This window comes from Adiantum capillus-veneris, chromosome 10, assembly GCF_014529385.1.
Source record: "Adiantum capillus-veneris isolate H3 chromosome 10, ASM1452938v2, whole genome shotgun sequence".
Classification (NCBI taxonomy): Eukaryota; Viridiplantae; Streptophyta; class Polypodiopsida; order Polypodiales; family Pteridaceae; genus Adiantum; species Adiantum capillus-veneris.
The window spans coordinates 43,477,880-43,502,628 of record NC_140940.1 but is presented as its reverse complement, the minus strand read 5'-3'; the positions used below and the strand labels follow the sequence as shown (position 1 = coordinate 43,502,628).

The following is a 24,749-nucleotide window of genomic DNA, read 5'->3' as shown; positions in this document are numbered from 1 at the left end:
GATGAACTTGCCGCACTGTGAATTTGGATCAGTTTAGTAAACTTGAGCAAATTGGTAAATTTGGGGTTTTGCAAGATCGATGGGCCACGGTGCCTGTGCTTCTCAAAAAAGGCACGGGGCATTGAGCCCATCCAGCCCATGCTCGTGTGAGATAGTGCTTAGGGGCATCACTAAGGCCCCTGTCACACAGTGGAGCGCCCACTCTCGTCAGGTGGCCGTGGCATTTCGTGTCACACTAGGCAATTATACAAGTGCACCAGCTTTCAGTCAACTGGCCGCGTGTAGCCAACTGGTTGTGCCTTCGCAGTTCGGGCTAGTCGCCTGGGTTCAAACCCTACCAGCTTTCTTCACGCGCTCAGTTTTGAAAGTTGACCGCTATTATCAAAAGTTGGTTGAGCAAGCTAGGCCGCCCCTTTGAAAATCTCGAGAGGCCAACTTTCAGTTTTCCCACACGCCATCTCAGCATGGCCGTGAACTGCCTGTCCCAGTGTGACACGGGCCTAAGGGGAAAGGGCTCAGTGCCCTTTTGGGGCATGCCAAAAGGGCTTAAAGAAGGGAAAATGCAGGTCAAAGCATAGTGGACTGTGGAGGTCAAGACTCAAATCTTAAGCTGACAAAGACAATGACAGAATCGCCAGACAATGACACAAGTGTCAATGGATGAGTACTAGCCTAGTTGAAAACGTCAAGCGTTTAGATTTGTAATTCAGGCATATGGGACAAAATCCAGATTATTAGATTGAAAATGTCGTCCGGGAAAAGTCGCAGGCGTCATCAAACAAATCGGCAATTGTATTGTCTGTCGGAGCGAGAGAGAGGATTTTGTTTATGTTGAACAGTTGAAGGCCCAAGGGAAGACACGTCACAGGACAGCCACCAGCCACCGACTCAAGTAAAAGATTTAAATATTTGAAAATATCTTCCCGCGCCATGTCCGCGCGTCACAGGCCCGGAGAGAGAGTCACCAAAATCCATATTCACATCTCACGTGACAAAGTCACCCATAATCCTTTGTAATTCCCAATTCCCTCCTCTTCTCCCACAACCGCAAAGCACAGCTCGTAATAGGTATTCGTTTGTATGCTTTTCTCTCCATCAATTCTCTTGCACTCTGTCAAAGCGCCATCCATTTACATACTTTTGTTTCTGTTTCTCTGCAGCTGCATACCTACAACAGGGAAGAAGGTCCCAATAGTTGAAGATCAGCTGCAGCTGCAGCTGCAGCTGGTGCCTTTCAAAGCTTGCAAGAAGGACTCAGGAGGCAACATCTTTGCTTAATGCATTGGGATCATTAAACCTATACACAGCTATGATTGCCCACACACTTGCAACCACACGCGAACATTTGCCTACAAATTTCATTGAATGAAGGTCTAGACAGGATAAGAGTTTACACATATGTGTGTGGCCAAGCAATGGTTAAGTACACAGTTTTACCATTAAAAATCCCAAAAACAAAAGGAATTGGCAAGGACAAAGTAACATTTTTTGAATGTATTTGAGCTCATAATAAGCGAACAAAAAAGTTGCACACATCCTGTTGTCTTGCACCTAAATCTGCACTGCACACATCATCATGTCTTAAGGGAAATTGGCTTGTATGCAACACAGTTCATATATCTGCTTACAGCTACCCACATATGTATTAACAGGCTTCCGAGTCCATGCCAAGAGGTGCATGCATATATGACACAGTTGTGTAGGTTGGATGCTGCAATTCCATGTAGCCCATGGAATCTAAGTAATGAATGATATCAGTAAACTAGGGGGAATGGATTATGTGAAATTGAATGATTCGAGTGGGTCTTGAAAAGCACGTACTGGCATATTTGTTTTGATAACCCCACCCACAACAAAGTGTGTGTGGTTCTGAAGCATTTCAAGGTACAAACATCAAATTTTGGCAGCCAATCCCTGCCTCTTCCGAATAGAAACACAGCTCGTCATTCTTGATTTCTGGCATCTTTAAAAGGCAGAGAAATCTTGTGAATGCTTGATTGGTTTTCATTCATATATGTATGCACATGTATGTATCTGTGGGGGCGTGTATATGATGAACATATATTGGTATTTTAATTATGTTGCTCACAGACATAGCACTATGGCATAGTAAGGATTAATTAATCTCTAGGAAAAGTACTGACACTCACCTTACCTCTATGCCTTGCAGAGTTTTGGAAGTGGAAAATTTCTGAAGTAGTCACAGTCCAACAACCAGGATTTCAGGCTAGAACTTACTAAGCGAGAAAACATGGTTAACTTCGCTGAGAGGCTGGAGAGCCAGCGAGTGCCAGAGTGGAAGCATGCATTTTGTGACTACAGTCAGCTGAAGAAGGACCTTGAGAACATAAAGGCCCAACCCCAAAGGTTAAATCTACTGACTGCCATCAGCCCTCGTCGACAATCGTATCAGGCTCCTTCATTTCGACAGTTGGGCAGTCTTACCAGACGGATAAGTGGCCGTTTAAGAAATGCTGCAGTTAAGGTGTGCAGATTTTCTTCTCTCATCATCACATCTAATTGTAGTTTGACTATACTTGGAAAAATTCTGACGGTTTTGATGCATTTGACTCTTGCATACACCCACTTTAACATACATCAAGCCAGAATTGAGGTCTTGCTCTCTTTATATGAAATTTCCTCCTTTTGCCCTTTGGGAGTAGAAACAGTGCTCATGGGGCATGTTTTTAATGATGCACAAAGAGTTGAGACAATCATAGGGAGTTTGTCTTGTGGCAACCTACTGAAGGACACACAATTGAAGCCACTGTTTGTGATGATCTGGACTATGTTCTTTGGATGCATTGCCTGGATAGCCCTGCCTATATGTCTGAAAATGATATCTACTGTGGAATGGCATGAAGTAAAATCTCACAGAGTAGTGTGCATCCATTTTTGGCCCGTCTAGCCTTGAGGCTCTGTTCCATTTCCACAACTACAACCTCTTTACAAAGCTTTGTATTATGTGTCATCTCAGTTGATGGACTGTCCCTACAATCTTGATTGCCCTACACTCAAGCTGATGTGCCGGTCAGACCCGATCAGAATCATCAGAGCTGACATATTGTGGCGGGACATAGAGATGACTTGGACCAAAACTGCTCTTCACCATGGCACGAGGATGGTATGCTACCAGAGCGACTTTCACTAGCTCTTTCCAGATGGCTTATTATCTGGCCAAGCTATATGGATACTCAGCTCTCACAAGAGGAGTCCCCTGTGAGTGGGCATTGGCCCTCAGTCGAACGAGATGTCCACATTTACCAAGGAGGAGACTCACACCCCCATTTCCATCCGATCATGACTATTCTTGAGCACCATAGGTGGAGGATGCCATAGCATATAAACCACATAGAGAAACATCTGATATATCTTTTGAGGAGTGTGACACTGCTTGAGATATCTCGTAGTATGGATGTACTGCTTAGATTGGCAGTCAATTGACTTCAGCTTTAGGTTTGGTTTTTAGCTTTCTCGGAAGAGAGATAAAATCATCAATGTATGAACTGTTTTGATCTCATAGGCCACATTGGTCTCTAGAGACAATAGTATCTCTCTTTCTTTCTTTTGAAGAAAAGGAGGTTGCATACCTTGACTCTCATAGCAGTTAGAAAACATACGAAGTCAAAATACAAGAGAAACAGAGGGGGTAACCCCTGATATTGGGAGAAAACTGAGGTTGAACCTCGTGTTTGTGCCAAGCACTGCAACAAAACAATAAGACAGCACCATCTCAAAGGCAAAAGCTCCACCACCTGCTCACTACCACAATCTGAAACAGTTGCAAATGCCAGTCTTCAATGCCAGCTTTGTGTGCAGTTTTTTTTTATTGATTCTCTCTTGGAAATGTTCCTACGATCTTAAAATTTCTCTTGTACGTCTTCTGAATTCTTTCATGAAATTCTAAGTTCTTACCTCTTCAATCGTGTGCAATGGGAAGAACCAAATTACATTCTTCCATTCGATACTGAGTCACTTAGTGCATTTTCTGTGTTTCATTCACATAGGTACATATGCGGCATCTTCCGGCTGATGATGCTGATAAAGAATTGTATGAGACAGAATTGCTAGTTGGTCTCTCCCATGGTGAGGTAGAGAATGAAAGGATCTTTTTTGCTAGGCTGGATGGGCAGCTTAACAAGGTGAATCTATTCTACAAGAAAAAGGAACAAGAGTTTTATGAGAAGGCAGACGAAATAAAACAGCAGCTAGAAAAGCTTGTTACCATGCGCAAGTTGTTGAAGGAGCAGGAAGATTCTGACCCCTCAAATGAGAAAGGTCTGTATTTCACGGCTGTTGTTACTAGTATGAACTAATTCTGCATATCCAAGGCCACATGGCACTGGCACTGCATATTATAATGGTAAAGATTACTTTATCTTTGGATAACAGAGCCTCCAATATCTCAGATAAGATGTGGGCAAATGAAATTTTTCGGATCAACCCCCCATTTTGCATGGTCTTGGAATTAATTTGATGATAGATAAACCGTGGTCATGCACATTGAAAGTAGTTCTTGTGTCAACATAATAATGATGAGAGCCTATTCTCTATGCTCTCTATTATGATGTTCATCAAATCATGAATGTCTGCTACTATTTTCAGTTTGTTTTGCATCTCTAGAGCTATGACAGAAGCTCAGTAGCAGATATTTGTATTGTTAATGTATGCTCATGTGTGTGTGCGTGAGAGAGAGAGAGATGAAATAAAACGAAATGTTATATTAAACGTCTCCAAAAGGCCAAAATGACCTATGAGACCAAATTGATACAATCCTTGTGGATCTAATCCAATGTCTGTCTGCATACAAAAATAAAAATGAAGTAAAGTGAAAGATTAAAACTAAAAGACTTAAATCGTCAGCCTGAAAATCATTATGATCATCATCCATGCCCAAGGATGCCTGGCATCGGGTGTTGTCCAAGAAAGTATTGCATTGGTCGTTCAAGAGCTTCATCAATATCCGCCTCTGTAAATAATCGTACTGGGTGTCTTCCATGTTGTGCTAGAATAGTCTTGATTCTCTGGTGGAGCCTCGGGGGAGGGGAGAGAGAGAGAGAGAGAGAGAGAGAGAGAGAGAGAGAGAGAGAGAGAGAGAGAGAGAGAGAGAGAGAGAGAGAGAGAAGAAGAAGAAGAAGAAGAAGAAGAAGAGGATTTTAACATCGTAGGAAACTATCCCAAGAGACCTCAAAGAGAGAGAGAGAGAGAGAGAGAGAGAGAGAGAGAGAGAGAGAGAGAGAGATGAAATGTTATATTAACGTCTTCAAAAGACCAAAATGACCTATGAGACCAAACTGATACAATTCTTGTGGATCTAATCCAATGTCTGGGTACAAAAATAAGAAGTAAAGTGAAAGATTAAAACTAAAAGACTAAAAAGTCAGACTGAAAATCATCATCATCATCATCTCATCATCATCCATGCCCGAGGATGCCCGGCATCGGGCGTTGTCCAAGAAAGTATTGCTTCGGTCATTGAAGAGCTTCGTCAATGTCCGCCTCTGTAGATAGTTGTACTGGGGGTCTCCCTTGTCGTGCTAGAATAGTCTTGATTCTCTGGTGGAGCCTCTGTCAATGTCAAGGTCGCCCCCGTAGACGTGGGCGTCTTAACTCTCCCGAGCTTAGTGGCTTTGTCCACTAATATACCTTTGGTAGAAGTGGGCTCTGAAGTCTATTGTGAAGCATGCTCATCCGGCTGCTGAGTCCCTGCTCTAAAGAAGTCAGTGGGAGACATTCCCTCTGTGAATGTCTCCCACTACCTGGTCTTCTCAAGAGACTCTCCTTGTGTCTGCGTAGCTCTAGCAAAAACAACCCAAGGCATCTCTGATCCTGATATCTCATGACTCTAACCAACGGTCCAAATCCCTCTTTGAATAGACAGTGGAAGCGGCCTCGTATCTTGTAGTATACCGGACAACGACAAATGTGATGTAACTCTGTCTTTGGCTTTGTATGACACAACTTGCATATCCTGGCTTTTGTTGGTACTCTCCTAAATCTGCCAGTCTCAATCTCTAGCTGATGCGATGATGTGCACATCTGACCAATAGCACATCGTATCCCATAGGATAAATGAGTGTCCATATAGGCCAGTCTGATCACATCTCCATCCTCTGTTAGTTGGAGGAGATGCTCTCTATAGAAAGCCATCATCGTGCCCAATTCTTATACCGGCTGTATCCATGTGCTTTTGGTATCTAGTTGAATCAAATCCTAACGTACAAGTTTAGTGGTATCTACTCGTGTGAGAAAAATGGAGGGTGCATCCAAGGAGTACTCGAATGGAGGCAGTCAATCCATGTTGAAGCCATGTGATTGAAACCATGATGTCATCTGCCCATACCAACATGCTGTGTCCCCTTGTAGCGCTAGGTGTTGGGATGACTCAAGGGCTAGCCGAGCATATGTCTCTGGGAAGGTCCCATAAATTATGCATGAAGGAAACTGATCTAGTAAGGGCTTCCTCCACAAGAGGGAGGGGAGCTAGCTTAGCTCAAATGATCTCATGTGGAACTGAGGCCTTAGCCCGAATCATCCGAGAGATCATAGACGGAGAGAGAGAGAGAGAGAGAGAGAGAGAGAGAGAGAGAGAGAGAGAGAGAGAGAGAGAGAGAGAGAGAGAGAGAGAGAGAGAGAGAGAGAGAGAGAGAGAGAGAGAAAGAAAGAAAGATATATTAACGTCTCGAAAGAGCCAAAATGGCCCATGAGACAAGAAACTATACATCTGGTAATACATCTCTCATCTACTGAAACAGAAAAGAGAGAGAGAGAGAGAGAGAGAGAGAGAGAGAGAGAGAGAGAGAGAGAGAGAGAGAGAGAGAGAGAGAGAGAGAGAGAGATGAGAATGAAATGAAATGAAATGTTATATTAATGTCTTCAAAAGGCCAGAATGACCTATGAGACCAAACTGATACAAAAGTGTTGAATCTGTTACAACGTCTGGGTACCTTAATACTAAAGTACTAAGTGTGAAAAGTGTGAAAGTGTGAAAATAAATGTGAAAAACTAAATACAAAGTGTTAAATAAACTTCTTAGGAGCGTTCTGGGTGTTTGGCTAGAATGCTTCTAATCCTTTGTTGTAGTCTCCTCCGGTGAAGTGTGCTTTTGCATCTTGGTCGTGGTCGTCTCGATTTCCTAAGCTCAATCGCTCTGTCAATTAGGGTGCCTTTGGTATGAATGTGGGTACTCCTTTGTGCTGGCTGCTGGCCTCTTGCTTCTCCTTCCACTCCTGCTTCTCTCGATCCGAAGAAATCTGTGATCTGCCTCTGAGGCTGTAGAGAGAGAGAGAGAGAGAGAGAGAGAGAGAGAGAGAGAGAGAGAGAGAGAGAGAGAGAGAGAGAGAGAGAGAGAGAGAGAGATATGAAATGAAATGTAATATTAACGTCTTCAAAAGGACAAAATGACCTTTAAGACCAAAGGTTACATGCGGTGAATCTAATACCAGGTCTAGGTACAACAAGTATAAAGAACTGAAAAGAAAATAGTGGGTAGGGGTGGGGTGAAAGCTGATACAAAGGGAATACAAAGGGTGAGCTGATACAAATGGTAATGTTGTGTGCAACCAGAGGATATGCATCTACTCTAAGTGTCTGGGCATGCACGGTCTGCAAACAGACTCACAAAAGTGCCAGATACTTCCTATTCTAGACTGACTTGACTGAGTGAACCCTGGTCATGCTGTAGCTTGTCCACGAACACATAGGGTTAGATGTGTCACGTGACATTCCCTCCTTTTCAAAGTGAGGTACTGGTACCGAACTGTATGGCGTCGAGGGAGATCGCCAATAGCATCCGAAATCCTGGAAGGGACTCTTCGCCCGGCCCACTCTGATGTGTGGGTCGTGCGATACTTGAACTTCATAAAGGTCTGCAACGCTGGCTTCTTTGGGCCGCGCCGAAAGCGACACAAAGTCTTCTGTGGCTCCATCGATGCTTCAACTTCGTCTAGAGTCATGTTTCTTTCTGCTTCAAGAATCTCCATAGCTGAAAATTCCTGAAAGCACTTCCAACACAAAAACATGAACATACCTATTCCATGTAAAGTGACTGGAAAAAATCTTGTCTTCCGCAAAGATTGTGCATGCAATTTAGATGAACAAAGAAACGGAGTGCTAAACCGTTCACCACACACACGCAACCAATGAGATCGAATATTTCTCTTCTGGTCTAAAGCAATCAACTGTGACAATTCACGACGGAAATGCCCATTCTTGGTACTCATACTTTCATGTGCTCTTTTACAACTGTGTCGTGCCAAGGAAGAGACTTGGAATGTGACTTCCTTGAATGCAAACATTTCATCTTTTCATTAGAGATCCGCATACATCCGTGCTCATCCATGAGTGAAACGTGGTCAACGTACAATATGTCATGCCTAGAAAAAGGGATCACATAAAGACACTAACTAAAATACAGGAAACGATCACGAATGAAACACTCGTACAATGTGTGCTGACGAATCATTCGAACACATAGTACTTCCTGTAAGGGTTCTTTGGACCTAGGCTCGAGAGCCAAGATCGGTTCTTTGTGGTTGATTGAATCTGCAATGAGGTTAGCTTCACTAGAAACAGTATCAACTGCCTCATTATTCTTGTGAACAATCACATCGTGGTCATACAAATCATCATGCTCGTGAGAAATCACATCTTGATCATGCAAATTATCATGCTTGTGAGAAATCTCATCTTGATCATCACGCAAATCATCATGCTCGTCATTGTCATCCAAATCATCATACTTGTCAGTGTCATTCAAATCATCATGCTTGTCATTGTCATTCAAATCATCATGCTCATCATTATCATTCAATTCATCATGCTTATCATTATCAGGCAATTCATCATGCTTATCATCATGCAAATCCTGTGTGTCATGCTTTGGAAAAGAAGAGACTGATAGAGTCTCCTTTTCCCAAATCTCTTGCATCTGTGCCTGCACTTGAGAAAAGAGTCGCATCATCTCTTGCATTCTTGCTTTGTTCTCACGATCAAATCTTCCTAGTCTTTCTTTGTTCTCGCGCTCGTGCTCACGCTCTATGGCTTTCGTTTTTGCGTTGTATTCACGATCTATGGCTGCCATACTTTCTTCGTAGGCCTTTCTTTTTGCTTCTCTTGCTTCGCATTCGAACTTGTTGTCCATAAACAACTACATCAACTTCTGCATAGGAGTTAGTGCAATCCTTGGCGTAGATGGGGAAGGGGGAGGGTCAGAAATAGCTCCTGGTGGGAAAAATTCTTCTTCGCCTCTCTCATGCTCATCACCTCCAAGCGAAGTATCCATTCCGCTTTGAGTGATGAACATCCATTGAAGTCGTGGCGTTCTTGTGGGTTCTTGTGGTCTTGGGTTTAGTTCACGAGGAACTTGGGTTCTTGGGGTTCTTGAGGGTCTTGAGGTTCTTGCGGTTCTTCTTTCGCTTGCAATGTGTGTTAAAGAAGGATCTTCTCTTCACCCAAGTTCTGCTCTTTTCCGCGGGCAAACCCCTTGGCGGCCTTGCGCTCACACCAAGGTTGCTTTTTCCCACCTCACGTCGATTGGCCAGCCGCTAAGTGCACGGTCCGCTCTCAATGAGTGAAAAGAGGCACAAGGGGAGATTGGACAAGCCCTTCTTTCTTGGGTTTCCTGTCACTCTTCAAAAACACGATTAGGAATCGACACGCCCAAGTGAACTTGGGTTTGTGCGACCTCAACAAGCAAAAAAATTCTGTGGTTTTTGTGGTTCTTTCCTTGAGTGATACAGAACACTGCCAAAGCTTTGATACCAATGTTAGGTGCAACGGAATGAATGTTTGAACTTTGCTCAAGATGAGTGCTCCGAACTCTGCTCAAGGTTTAGGGTTTACTTACGGAAGGGAGAGCCTTCCGTTCCTTTAGTGAGAGAGTGCAATGGACACAAACAAAGTGAATGGACACTGTGAATGGAAGTACTGAGACTGAGAGATAGAGAGAGAAGAATACGACACTAGAATGTTGTCAAACCCTCCTCCGAAGGACCCACTCTCTATGGCGAGAGCGGTCTACTATTGATTGCACAAATCTCTACAATGCTTTGGACTTGCCGACGATGTCGACGACGATGAGGACAAGACGAGACGGGCTGAAATCTGAAAATGCTAAGGGCTGAAATCTGCAAATCTTTTTCTGCTGAATTCTGACTCTATGTCGGTGACGATGTCGATGGTGACGATGCGACGATGACGCGTTGAAAACACAAATGCTGAAATCTGCGTTTTCCGGGCTGAATCTGTAAACCTTGCGGAATCTGACCATGCGGCGAGGAACTGCTGCGGGAAGGTGAGATCTGCGAGGTTTGGGGTTCTATTGTGGGGTCAGACTGCTGAAAACTGAAAACGCTGGTGCTACCGCTGCTTCTGTCGCGAAGATCTGCAAAAACGCTAGGTCTTTGGCTGATCCAAAAAACGCTAGGCTGATTTGGGGTTCTGCGGCGGAAATCTGCTAACGCTAGGGCTGATCTACTGTTGTGGGGGAATCTGCTAACGCTAGGGTTGATCTGCTGTCTACTGTCGCCGTGAATCTGCAAGTGCAAAAACGTTGGTTGATCTAATGTAAAAACGCTAGGCCTTCTGCAATGCTGAAAACTCTAGAGTTGTCGCGGAGTCTGTCTTGCTGAGAAGTTACCTGTTGAGCAAGGCGCTCCTGTTGCCTCTTCTGCCAGAAAGTGCTAGCTTTGGTTTGCTTATATATAATCTTAGCAAAATTGCCCTACCTATTTTCCAACAAAAGTCACTTAAAAATAATAAGTGAAAAATATCAAAAATAGGGAAAATAGGTTTTATGCCTTGGAAAATGCTCCTGATGGATTCTGATGGTAATGCTGTGTGCAACCAGAGGATATGCATCTACTCTAAGTGTCTGGGCATGCACGGTCTGTGAACAAACTCACAAAAGTGCCAGATCACTTCCTATTCTAGACTGACTTGACTGACTGAACCCTGGTCATGCTGTAGCTTGTCCACGGACACATAGGGTTGGATGTGTCACATGACACTGACCAATGGCACATCGCAAACCTTGAGACCTATGTGTATCCATGTAGCTGGGTCGAATTACAAACCCATCTTCTATGAGGTGGAGAATATGCTCTCTATAGAAAGCCATCTTCGTACCCAACTCGTGTGGCGGCTCTATCCCTGTCCTCATGGTATCTAGCTAGATCAGGTCCTGACGAATGAGCCTAATAATCTCCACCCGTGTAAGAGACATCAAGGTTGTCTGAAGAGAGTACTCGAAAGGGGCAGCCTATCCATGGTGAAGCCATGTATCTGAAACCATGATGTCATCTGTGCATACCAGCATGAAGTGTCCCCCTGAAGAGCTAACTGTGTGGAAGACTCAAGGGCCAGTCTAGCATATTTGTCTCTAGTAGTCTCCCACAAGCTGTGCACAAAGGAGACTGATCTGGTAAGCGCCTCAATTTCCATAGGAGGGGCAGCTAGCTCTGCTCGAATGATAGCGTGGGGTACGGAGGCCTTGGCTCTGATCAGTCGAGAGATCATAGATACCAAGGGCCTCTCCATACGTCTCCAACCATGCTGGCCTACAGAAGGTCCCCATATCTGCACCACATACAACATAGCTGAGGCTACTAAAGTATCAAAGAGCCATAATTTTGTCCGAGGTTCTTGGAATTGAACCTGCGAACACATCCTCTCCAAGCCTCCCAAGGCCGCATAAGCTCTAGTCAGTCTAGTCTCTCCTGCTCTCCCAAAGAAAACCTCCGCCCAGTGAAGACAGCCCCAAGGTAAGTGTATGCATCTATATACTCTGCAATCTCCTGACCATATGTGAAAGTCGGTGCTGATCTCCGGATCCACTGTGGTGTGGTGTTAAACACCATAACCTTGGTTTTACCAAGGTTTACAGACAATCCACTATCCTCTGCAAAACTATGTAATGCATTCAACTGTCGTTGCATACGAGAGAGAGAGAGAGAGAGAGAGAGAGAGAGAGAGAGAGAGAGAGAGAGAGAGAGAGAGAGAGAGAGAGAGAGAGAGAGAGAGAGAGAGAGAGAGAGAGATGATGAAATGAAATGAAATGATATGTTATATTAAACGTCTTCAAAAGGCCAAAATGACCTATGAGACCAAACTTATACAATCTTGGTAGATCTAATCCAATGTCTGGGTACAAAAAAGTGAAATAAATAACGAAGTAAAGTGAAATACTAAAATCATCATCATCATCGTTATCAATGCCCAAGGATGCCCGGCATCGGGTGTTGTCCGAGAAAGTATTGCATGGGTCACTGAAGAGCTTCTTTAATGTTTGCCTCTGTAAATTGTCGTACTGGGCATCACCCATGTAGTGCAAGAATAGTCCTGATCCTCTGATGGAGCCTCCATCGATGTCCGAGAAAGTATTGCATGGGTCATTGAAGAGCTTCGTCAATGTTTGCCTCTATAAATAGTCGTAATGGGCGTCACCCATGTAGTGCAAGAATAGTCCTGATCCTTTGATGGAGCCTCCATCTATGTCATGGTCGCCCTCGTAGACGTGGACGTCTAGCTTGCCCGAGTTCAATGACTCTATCAACTAATATACCTCTAGTATGGATGGGCTCTGAAGTCTACTATGAAGCATGCTCGTTTGGCGGCCGAGTCTGTAACTCTATCTCTGGCTCTATGTGACACAATTGGCATATCCTGGCCTCTGTTGGTACTCTCCTAAATCTGCCAGTCTCAATCTCTAGTTGATGCGATGATGTGCACATTTGACCAATAGCACATCGTATCCCATAGGATAAATGAGTGTTTATGTAGGGGGTCTGATCACAGATCATAAAGATTAAAGGCCTCTCCATACATCTCCATCCGTGTGTGCTACCAGGTCTGCCATGTTGGTCCAATGAGGGCCCCCATATCTGAACTTCATAAAGCATAGCTGAACCAACTAGTGTCAGAAAGCTAGAGCTTTGTTCGAGGTTCCTAAAACTGAACCTACGAACACATCTTCTCTAATTCTCCCAAGGCTGCATAAGCTCTCGTCAATTTAGTCTCTACTTCTCTCCTCAGTGAACACACTGGTCCACTGAAGACTACCCCAAGATAGGTGTATGCATCTGTATACTCCACCGTCTCCTTGCCATATGTAAATGTGGTATGTGGGTACTGACCTCTAGACTGTAAGGTGCAGCGGAAGTGAATGTTGAACTTTGCTCAAGATAGAGTGCTCCGAACTGTGCTCAAGATTTCTTTACTTACGGAAGGGAGAGCCTTCCGTTCCTTTAATAAGTGAGTGTAAGTGATCACAAACAAAGTGGATAAACATTGTGAATGAAGGTGCTGAGACTGAGAGATAGAGAGAGAAGATTACGACACCAGACAAGGTGTCAAACCCTCCTCCAAGGGCCCCTCTCTCTCTAGCGAGAGAGGTCTATGCTATTGATTCACAAATCTGGTACAAGATGTTGATGCAATGTCGAAGTCGACGATGCTGACGATGCTAGGGCTGAAAACCGAATGCTGTGAGTCAGTCCTTGTCGCACCAAGTTGGGGCTGATCAGCGTACTTGATGTCTTGATGAAAAACACTGCTCTTAGGGCTGAGAAAACGCTGCTAATGCCTTGCAAAAACGCTGATGTAGACCGTTAAATTTGATGCTAATCTTGGCTGAAACTGCTGGACCAATGGGGGACTAAAAAACGCTGGCTAATGGTTGCAAAACGCTGTCCCAGAGGCTGAAAAATGCTATTGATGCAAGCTGAAAATCGTTGTCTAATGAGGCTGAAATCGCTGTCCGTTCAAGCTGAAAACGCTGGAATCCAATGCTGAAAACGCTGGGGGTTCTGTGGAGGGATCTTGCTTGAGAAGCTCTCCAAAGGGCTTGCTGCACTGGGTGCCTGTGCTCTCCTTCCTCCTTCTGCCAGATTGCACTAGCGCTAGGTTTTCTTTTTTACTTGCTTAGTTCAATTGCTCTACCCAGTTCCCAACAAAAGTCACTTAAAAATAATAAGTGAAAAATGGCTAAAATAGGGAAAATAGGTTTTGTGCATTGGAAAATGCTCTTGATGGATCCTAATGGTAACTATGATGATCATGCTGTGTGCAACTAGAGGATATGCATCTATTCTAAGTGCTTGGGCATGTACGGTCTGCGACGAGACTCACAAAAGTGCCAGAACACTTCCTAAGCTAGGCTAACTGAACTCTTGTCATGAAGTAGCTTGTCCACATGCACATAGGGTTAGATGTGCCCGTGACATCCCTCCTTTTTAAAGTGAGGTACTAGTACCGAGTTGCATGGCTTCCTTGTAGTCTGCCATCAACTCTAGGTAATCTTTGAAAAACTCTTCGTCGACCCACACTGCTTCGTGGGTTCCTCGATCTTTGAACTTCAAAAGGTATTGTCTCACTTGCTTCTTTGAACCATGTCGAAACCGATGCAACAACACTTCCTCTAGCTCCATGACTTTTGCTTCATCGACGATCTCCAGTTCTTCTTCTTCCGAAATGTCCTTTGGAGGCGTTCCCTGAAACACTTTCAACCAAGAAACATGGAAAACGTTGTGCATTGACCATGAGTTAGGCAATTGCAGTTTCATTGGAACCTCATTTATCTTTTTAATAACAGGAAATGGACCATACATTCGAAAAAACAACTTTGGACACTTCTTTTCAACTTGCTTAAGACGTTGCTTCATGATTCTTAAATACACCCAATCCCCTTCCTTGATCGAAACATCCTGACGATGCTTATTAGCCTGCTGTGAATAAGATTCCTGAAACTTGCTTAGCCTAAGCTTTACACTCTCAGAAATCTCATCCAATGATTGACTTTCAGCATTGTCATCAGGCATTTGACTGACCGAGCGAGTCAAAAGTGACCGGAATGGACGGTCAAAAGCTGCCTCATACGGAGTTCGACCAATGGCAGAGGAAAAAGAGACATTCAAAATAGCCTAAACCAAGGGAGATAGAGCTCCCAATGAGACTGTTGATCATGTACATATCACTTTAAAACGTCAAAAGCCAACTGATTGTAAATCTTTGTTTGACTATCTAACTGTGGATGATGTTAGGTGCAGCGGAATGAATGTTTGAACTTTGCTTAAGATAAGTTCTCCGAACTGTGCTCAAGGTTCCTTTTGTTCTTATGGAAGGGAGAGCCTTCCGTTCTTAATGAGAGAGTGCAATTGGCACAAACAAAGTGAGTGGACATAATGAATGGAAGTGTATGAGATTGAGAGATAGAGAAGAGAATACGACACCAGAATGTTGTCGAACCCTCCTCCAAAGGCCCCACTCTCTATGGCGAGAGCGGTCTACTTATGATTGCACAAATCTCTACAATGCTTGGACTTGCCGACGATGTCGATGACGATGAGGATGAGAACGAGACGGGCTGAAATCTAGAAACTCTTAAGGGCTGAAATCTGCAAATCTTCTATCTGCTGAATTCTGACTCTATGTCGATGACGATGTCGACGACGACCGTACGACAACGACGCACTGAAAACGGAGATGCTGAAATCTGCGTTTTCCGGGCTGAATCTGCAAACTGCGCGGAATCTGACCGTGCGGCGAGGATCTGCTGTGGGAAGGTGAGATCTGTGAGGTTTGGGGGTCGTACTGTGGGATCTGACTGCTGAAAACTGAAAACGCTGGTCCTCTTTATTGATCTGCCGCCGCGGAGGAACTGCAAAACGCTAGGTGGATATGTTGCTCCCAAAAACGCTAGGCTGATCAATCTGCAAAAACGCCGGGTGTCTTGCTGTGCTGATGCAAAATGCTAGGTGTCTTGCTTGGTCTTGTTGTTGCTAGGTTGCTCTTGATGAAAAACGCTGAGCTGACTGTGGCTGAAAACGCAAGGGTTTACCGCCCGTGGAGGGTCTTGTTGAGAAGTTGCCTATTGAACGTGAAGTTCTTGCTGCCTCTTCTGCCCGAGGGTGCTAACTCTGGTTTGCTTATATATTAACTTAGCAAAATTGCCCTACCTACTTTCCAACAAAAGTCACTTAATAAATAAGTGAAAAATGTCAAAAATAGGAAAAATAGGTTAAATGCACTGGAAAATTCCCCTGAAGGATTCTGATGGATTTTGATGGGAATACTTATGATCATGCTGTGTGCAACCGAAGGATATGCATCTAATCTAAGTGATTGGTCATGCACTGTCTGCGAACAAACTCACAAAAGTGCCAGATCACCTCCTATTCTAGACTGACTTGACTGAACTGAACCTTGATCATGCTGTAGCTTGTCCATGGACACATTGGGTTGGATGTGTCACGTGACAGATGATGAAAAATTCAACTTAGTGCCAAAATTTTCAAAGAGTGCGCGCCAAAAATTGGACGTGAACTTAACATCCCTATCTAAAACATCGATTTTGGCAAACCACAGAGGGGGTACCAATGCTAACAATCGTGCCACATCTTGTGCAGTGACTGTGTCCTAACAAGGAATCAACATGCAAAACTTGTTGAAACGATCAACAATTGTCAAACATTGAGTGTTCCTTGAATGCAAACTAGGTGGAAGGTTAGTCACAAAATCCATGGAAATATCTTGAAAAGGTCCATTAGGAATAGGCAGCGGAAGCAAGAGGCCTTTGTTGCTTACCTCGAGGAGCTTTTACCTTTTGACATATAGTGCATTGTGTGTGTAAGGTGCAGCGGAATGAATGTTGAACTTTGCTCAAGATGAGTGCTCCGAACTGTGCTCAAGGTTTCTTTTGTTCTTATGGAAGGGAGAGCCTTCCATTCTAAATGAGAGAATGCAATCGACACAAACAAAGTGAATGGACACTGTGCATAAAGGTGCATGAGACTGAGAGATAGAGAGAGAAGAATACCACACCAGTAAGTTGTCAAACCCTCCTCCAAGGGCCCCACTCTCGATGGCGAGAGTGGTCTACTATTGATTACACAAATCTCTACAATGCTTGGACTTGCCGATGATGTCGACGACGATGAGGACGATGACGAGATGGGCTGAAATCTGAAAATGCTAAGGGCTGAAATTTGCAAATCTTTATCTGCTGAATTGTGACTCTTATGTCAGTGAGGACGATGTGACGACGACGCACTGAAAACGCACATGCTGAAATCTGCGTTTTCCGGGCTGAAACTGGAAACTTCGCGGGATTTGACCGTGCGGCGAGGATCTGTTGCGGGAAGGTGAGATCTGCGAGATTTGGGGGTTCTACTGCGGAGTCTGACTACTGAAAACTGAAAACGCTGGTGCTACTGCTGCTTCTGTCGCAAAGATCTGCAAGAACGCTAGGTCTCTGGCTGATCCAAAGACGCTAGGCTGATTTGGGGTTCTGGTGGTGGAAAATTGCTAACGCTAGGGCTGATCTGCTGTTGTGGGGGGAATTTGCTAACGCTAGGGCTGATCTGCTGTCTATTGTCGCCGTGAATGATTAAAAAAACCCTTTAAGTGGAAAACTGTAAGTGCAAAAACGCTACTTGATCTGTGGCAAAAACGCTAGGCCTTCTGCAATGTTGAAAATGCTAGAGTTGTCGCGAGGTCGGTCTTGCTGAGAAGTTGCATGTTGAGCAAGGTGCTCTTGCTGCCTCTTTTGCCAGAAAGTGCTAGCGCTAGGTTTGCTTATATACAAACTTAGCAAAATTGCCCTACCTACTTTCCAACAAAAGTCACTTAAAAATAATAAGTGAAAAATGTCAAAAATAGGGAAAATAGGTCTATGCACTGTAAAAATGCTACTGATGGGATTTGATTGGAATCTGATGGTCATGCTGTGTGCAACCAGAGGATATGCATCTAATCTAAGTGTCTGGACATGCACGGTCTGCGAACAGACTCACAAAAGTGTCAGATCACTTTCTATTCTAGACTGACTTGACTGAACTGAACCATAGTCATGCTGTAGCTTGTCCACAGACACATAGGGTTGGATGTGTCACGTGACATCCCCTCCTTTTCAAAGTGAGGTATTGGTACCGAACTGTATGGCGTCGAGGGAGATCGCCAATAGCATCCAGAATCCTGGAAGGGACTCTTCGCCGGCCCACTCTGATGTGTGGGTCGTGCGGTACTTGAACTTCATAAATGTCTGCAATGCTTGCTGCTTTGGGCCGCACCGAAAGCGACACAAAATGATCTGTAGCTCCTTCAATGCTTCAACTTTGTCTATGGACGTAGGTCCATCTTCTTCAAGAATCTCGAAGGCTGAAAATTCTTGAAACCACTTCCAACGCAAAAACATGAACATACCTATTCCATGTAAAGTGACTGGAAAAGATCTTGCCTTCTCTAAAGACTGTGCATGCAATGTAGATGAACATAGAGACGGAGTGCCAAACCGTTCACCACACACACGCAAACAATGAGAGTGAATCTTGTCTTTCTGATCTAAAGCAATCAACTGTGGCAATTCACAACGGAAATGCCCATGCTTGGTGCTCATACTTTCTTGTGTTCTTTCTACAACTGTGTCGTGCCAAGGAAGAGACATGGATTGTGACTAACTTGAATGCATACGTTTCATCTTTTCATGAGAAATCTACATACATCCATGCTCATCCATGAGTGAATCGTGCTCAACGTACAATATGTCATGCCTAGGAAAAAGGATCACAGAAAGATGTTGACTAAAATACAAAAAACGATCACAAATGGAACACTCGAACAATGCGTGCGTACTAATCATGCGAACACATAATACTTCCTGTGAGGGTTCTTTGGACCTAGGATCGAGAGCCAAGATCGATCCTTCGTGATTAATTGTCTCTGCAATGAGGTTAGATGCACTAGAGAAAGTATCAACTAACACATCATCCTTGTGAACTCACATCATCTTCATGCAAATCATCATGCTTGTGAGAAATCACATCTTGATCATCATGCAAATCATCATGCTTGTTATGCAAATCATCATGCAAAACCTGTGCGTCATGCTTTGGAGAAGAAGGGACTGAGAGAGTCTCCTTCTCTTGAATCTGTTCAATCTTCACCTGCACATTAGCAATGAGAGAGGGAGAATGAACAACTTGCTCTCCACAAATGACAATGGGAGAGTCACTTTTGGAATTGAAAATGAACGTATTTTCCGCCCAATCAATGAGAGGGTTATGCTCACGAAACCATCGAATGCCCAAAATCATATCACATCCTGAGAGAGGAGAGACAAAAAAATTTCTACGGAAAGCAGCTTGTTGAATTGTAAACAACATATCAAGGCACTCTTTCGTGATGAGAGAGTCCATACCAAGAGCGAAGCCAAAGACCTCGAGAGGAGATTTCTGACTAACCTCTAGGCGGCGGGCTCTCTCAACAAGAGGGACTGATCACATCATGCATACTGCCTGGGTCAAACAATATGACAAAACACTGCCCTGTCATACCACGTGTTGTTAGTGATTGCATTGACAGAGGAAGTGGGTTCTGTGGATTCTTTAGATTCATTAGAGTCAAGCTTAGGACATGTTCTTTTTATGTGACCTTTAATGTGACAATGAAAACAACGACCTTCCTTAGAATAAGTGCTTTGCTCTTCCGACGTGATGTATCCTCCTAAAATTCCTTGTGCTACCTTTTTATCTGGAGTAAGCTTAGGTTTAGCAATTGTGTTAGCCTTACCCTTAGGTTCATTTTGAGAGTTCTTTTCTGAGAGACTATTGGAAGATTGTTAGAAGAGTTACCGTTCTTACCATTCTTATCGTTCTGAGGGTTCTGAGAAGTCTGAGAGGTACTTGTGGAAGTCTTGTTCTCCTTAGGCTTTCCCTTGTTGTGCTTCATCTCCTATGCGAGAGCAATCGCTACCGCCTTGTTGAGATCGATTGGATCAAAGACTTCTACATCAAACTTGATATATTCGTCTAACCCAAAAAGGAAAGCCTCTTTGCGCTCATCGTCCGATTTGCGTAATTGAGTGCCGAGTTGCAAAACACACTTAGAAAAAGACATGACTGGCATACCATGTTGCTTGAGATTGCACTAATCTTCTTTCAATCATGCTAGGTATTGAGGAGGCATAAACCGCGCCTTGAGCTTGTCTTGGAAGTCGGCCCAATTGAAGGAAAGGGACTCGTCTCCGTCGGCCTCCTCTAGGTGCGCGGCTAGCTGTGCCTCTTGCCATGCGTGGTACCAATTGATGGCATCACCGGCAAGGTACATGGCTGTCGTCAAAACCTTGCTATTTTCTGTCTTCTTAGTTTGTCGCAAAATAAGCATTAAATTGATGCAACCAAGAATGAATAACACTAGCGTCCATCTTACCATCATACTTACTGATTGTCACTTCTCGGTGACGGGGTTGTTGGAGTCCGAATCTTGGCTTGCGCCACTTGATGAACCACCAACATCTTTGGCCGGTTCGGGTTTCCAGGTGAGGACATGTAGTACCAAGTCACTCATGCGTTGTTCTCTCTGGGTCTCACACTCTAACTCCAAAGTATCCTTTCTTTCTTCGGCTGCTCTCCTTCTTCCGTCGGCCGCCAAGCGCGCTTGCACAAGCTCACGCTCAATAATAGCCTTTCTTTCTTCGGCCGCCAAGCGAGCTTTGCTCCAAGTCGGCCTTTCTTGCCGCTTTTTTTGCTTTCCATTCCACGGCCGCCAAGCGATCGTGATCCTGTTTTTCTTGGCGGTCACTCTCCGTAGCAATGCAAGTCGCCTCTTGGTTTGCCATCATGTCCATCATTGACTTAACCAAAGCTTCCATGGGGTTTGGTGCAATTCCTGGCGTAGATGGCGAAAGGGGGGGGGGGGGGTCAGGAAAACTTCCTTGTTGTTGAAATTCTTCTTCACTACTTTCTTGCCAATCACTCTCATGCCCGGTATCCATTCCACTTCGGGTGATGACCATGCACTGAAGTTGTGGGTTCTTAAGTTCACGAGGAACTTGGGTTCTTGTGGGTCTTGGGTTCTTGGGTTCTTGAGGGTCTTGAGTTCTTGAGGGTCTTGAGGTTCTTCTTTTGCTTGCAATCTGTGTTAGAGAAGGATTTTCTCTTCACCCGAGTTTTGCTCTTTTCCACGGGCGCACCCCTTGGCGACCTTGCGCTCACACCAAGGTTGCTTTTTTCTACCTCATGTCGATTGGCCGGCCGCTAAGTGCACGGTCCACTCTCAATGAGTGAAAAGAGGCACAAGGGGAGGCTGGACAAACCCTTCTTTCCTGGGGCTCCTGTCACTCTTTAAAAACACGATTAGGAATGGACACGCCCAAGCGGACTTGGGTTCGTGCGACCTTAACAAGCGAATTTTTTTTTTGTGGTTCTTGTGGTTCTTTCCTTGAGTGATACAGAACACTGCCAAAACTCTGATACCAATGTAAGGTGCAGCGGAGTGAATGTTTGAACTTTGCTCAAGATGAGTGCTCCGAACTGTGCTCAAGGTTCCTTTTGTTCTTATGGAAGGGAGAGCCTTCCATTCTTAATGAGAGATGCAATCGACACAAACAAAGTGAATGGACACTGTGCGTAAAGGTGCATGAGACTGAGAGATAGAGAGAGAAGAATACGACACCAATAAGTTGTCAAACCCTCCTCCAAGGGCGCCACTCTCGATGGCGAGAGTGGTCTACTATTGATTACACAAATCTCTACAATGCTTGGACTTGTTGACGATGTCGACGGTGATGAGGACGACGACGAGACGGGCTGAAATCTGAAAATGCTAAGGGCTGAATTTTGCAAATATTTATCTACTGAATTGTGACTCTTATGTCGGTGACGAGGATGTGACGACGACGCGCTGAAAACGCAGATGCTGAAATCTGCGTTTTCTGGGTTGAAACTGCAAACTTTGCGGGATCTGGCCGTGCGGTGAGGATCTGTTTTCGGAAGGTGAGATTTGCGAGGTTTAGGGGTTCTATTGCGGAGTCTGACTGCTGAAAGTTGAAAACGCTGGTGCTACTATTGCTTCTGTCGCGAAGATCTGCAAAAACGCTAGGTCTCTGGCTGATCTAAAAACGCTAGGCTGATTTGGGGTTCTGGCGGTGGAAAACTTCTAATGCTAGGGCTGATCTGTTGTTGTGGGGGAATCTGCTAACGCTAGGGCTGATCTGCTATCTACTGTCGCCGTGAATGATTAGAAAAACCCTTTAAGTGGAAAATTGCAAGTGCAATAACGCTGGCTGATCTATGGCAAAAAACGCTAGGCCTTCTGCAATGCTGAAAACGCTAGAGTTGTCATGGGGTCGGTCTTGCTGAGAAGTTGCATGTTGAGCAAGGTACTCCTGCTCCCTCTTCTACCAGAAAGTGCTAGCGCTAGGTTTGCTTATATACAAACTTAGCAAAATTGCGCTACCTACTTTCCTACAAAAGTCACTTAAAAATAATAAGTGAAAAATGTCAAAAATAGGGAAAATAGGTCTATGCACTGTAAAAACGCTATTGATCGGATCTGATTGGAATCTGATGGTCATGCTGTGTGAAACCAGAGGATATGCATCTAATCTAAGTGTCTGGACATGCACGGTCTGCGAACAGACTCACAAAAGTGCCACATCACTTCCTATTCTAGACTTACTTGATTGAACTGAACCCTGGTCATGCTGTAGCTTGTCCACGGACACATAGGGTTGGATGGGTCACGTGACAGTGTAACATAAGGAAACACATCTTTTTCGCATATTAGGCCAATCGAAGAATCTTTCTATTTTTTCCAAAGTGGTGTTCATTCCCCTGTGCCCACCTGTGAGAGAATCATGTGCATCATGCAATATGGTTGGCTTGAGAGAGGGCAACACACATAGACGTTGACGAAAATACATAAAACCATCACGAATGAGATAGTTGCTTGGCCCTTGGGAAGCAAGAGCCTGCAACCATTGCTTACCAAACTCGAAATTTGCATACTGGTTCTTCATGCTGTCAAAAGACACCCCCTGTATAGAAACCGTGGATCTTGACTCAAGAGCCAAAATCTGTCTTTTGCGACTCAATGCATTTGCAAGGGTTAGCTTTTCCTGGCACATACTCAATCAAACCTCCAAATTGCTCAAAACATTGTGACCACCGTGCGTTGCAATCACTCCAATGTGCACTAGGCATAGACTGGAGCCACTTGAGGGCTTGGTGATTTGTGCGAATTGTGAACTCTCTACCATAAAGAAAATGCTTTTAATGCTTAAGAGAGTGAATGACAGACAAAAGTTCTTTACCATAAACTGAATAGTTCTTTTCTGCACTATTGAGCTTCTGGCTAAGGAAAGCTACTGGACGACCATGCTGTTGAAGCACAGCGCAGACGACGACATTTCTCGTATACGTCCATACCTCAAAGGGGACATCCCAAGAGGCAAGGATAAAACACGGTACTTTTCTCACCGCAACCTTGAGAGCTGCGTAAGCCTCAATGGATGCCTTGGGCAAGTCTACACGCTGACGGCGAGTCTTTACCCCTTTCAAAACATCAACCATAGGTGCGGCAATGCGTGCAAAATTCTCTATGTGTGAACTATATGCTTGACATAAACCAAGAAAAGAACGCACATCATATGGAGTTCTAGGCAAATCCCAATTACGTACTTGTTTCAACTTCGCGGGGTCTAGCTTGACGCATTTTGCAGAAATGATATTACCCAGATAAGTAACTTTAGTGAGAAAAAACTCAGATTTCTTAGATGCAATGTACAACTGACACTCATCCAAACTGGTCAATATACTTCCTGTATCCCTTTCATGTTGTTCCCCCGATGCAGAAAAAATGAGACTATCATCTAGAAAGATGAACCCACATACACCAACCATATCACCAAAGCGGCCTACCATGAGACGGTTTAATGTACCCACGGCACCTGCCAATCCAAAAGGCATTACCACATACTCCCATTGCCCTTGCTCTGTGCTAAAAGCGGTCTTGAAGATGCCGCCTTTGAATATCCTTACGTGATGGTATCCACTTTTGAGATCGACCTTACTGAATACCTTTGCCACATTGAGCCCATCAAGGATATACTCAATGCGAGGCATCGGAAACTTGTTCTTGACGGTCATCTTGTTCAATGCCCTTTAATCAACACACAAACGAGACGAACCATCCTTCTTGCGGATAAACAAAATAGGAGCAGCAAAAGGACTTATACTAGGACGTATGAATCCTCTAGCCACCAACTCCGTGAGTTGCAGCTATAACTCTTCCTCCCGTGTCTTGTTCAAACGGTAAGGAACTTTACTGACAGGTTGTGTCCCCCGCCGTAAGCTCGATGCGATGGTCCTCTGGCCGCTCGAGTGAGAGACGGTGTGAGCGGGATGAAAACACACACAGCGTCTCTATAACGACCTGACACACACTCTTGGAATGATATACACACACACACTATGGGGCACCACTCGGCTTACACAACACACCTGGCCGAGACAGGGAACACACCTATGGAGTGAGAGGAGAGAGACTATCCACTTGCCCACTCCACACAGACACAGACACACACACACACACCCAAAAAACTCAGCTCAAAAGAGGAGAATTTCTGATGTTTAGATACAATTGAGCTTGGGCCAACACCAATAGGGCAAATAGCTCACACAATATGGGTAAAAGATACCAGATACAATCACAAATTGGAGCAGAAGCTTCGCTCATAGGAGAAACTTACACAACCAAAACAACAGGAAAAGAATGAGGAATTTGGCAAAATGGACAGCGCCATCGCGTCCGGAACGGCCCAAAACCCCAGTCTACAATGTCAAAGTGCTCAAATCCGACCTCGGATGAGTAGTTTACGGCCAAAACAGGCTCCAAAAACCCCAAAAACACACCTGCGGCTGTTTCTCCTCTCTTCTCTCCGTTTTTTTTGGTCTTCTCTCAGTTTTTTTAGTTCC

At 44.4% G+C, this 24,749-nt stretch overlaps 1 protein-coding gene across 3 annotated transcripts in view; it reads left to right on the top strand.

Moving 5' to 3' along the window:
* The first annotated feature begins 944 nt into the window (after nucleotides 1-944).
* LOC147448754 (phosphate transporter PHO1-3-like) overlaps nucleotides 945-24,749 on the top strand; it is a 144,672-nt gene continuing 120,867 nt past the window's right edge. For 2 of the 3 annotated variants that reach the window (XM_086521267.1, XM_086521264.1), the window contains exons 1-4: nucleotides 945-1,068; nucleotides 1,161-1,371; nucleotides 2,171-2,485; nucleotides 4,008-4,278. In XM_086521267.1, the coding sequence (XP_086377393.1) occupies nucleotides 2,252-2,485; nucleotides 4,008-4,278 (505 nt within the window). In that variant the 5' untranslated portion in view covers nucleotides 945-1,068; nucleotides 1,161-1,371; nucleotides 2,171-2,251. Of the gene's footprint in view, nucleotides 1,069-1,160; nucleotides 1,419-2,170; nucleotides 2,486-4,007; nucleotides 4,279-24,749 lie in introns of those variants that run through there. The other variant, XM_086521265.1, reaches the window with a different exon arrangement.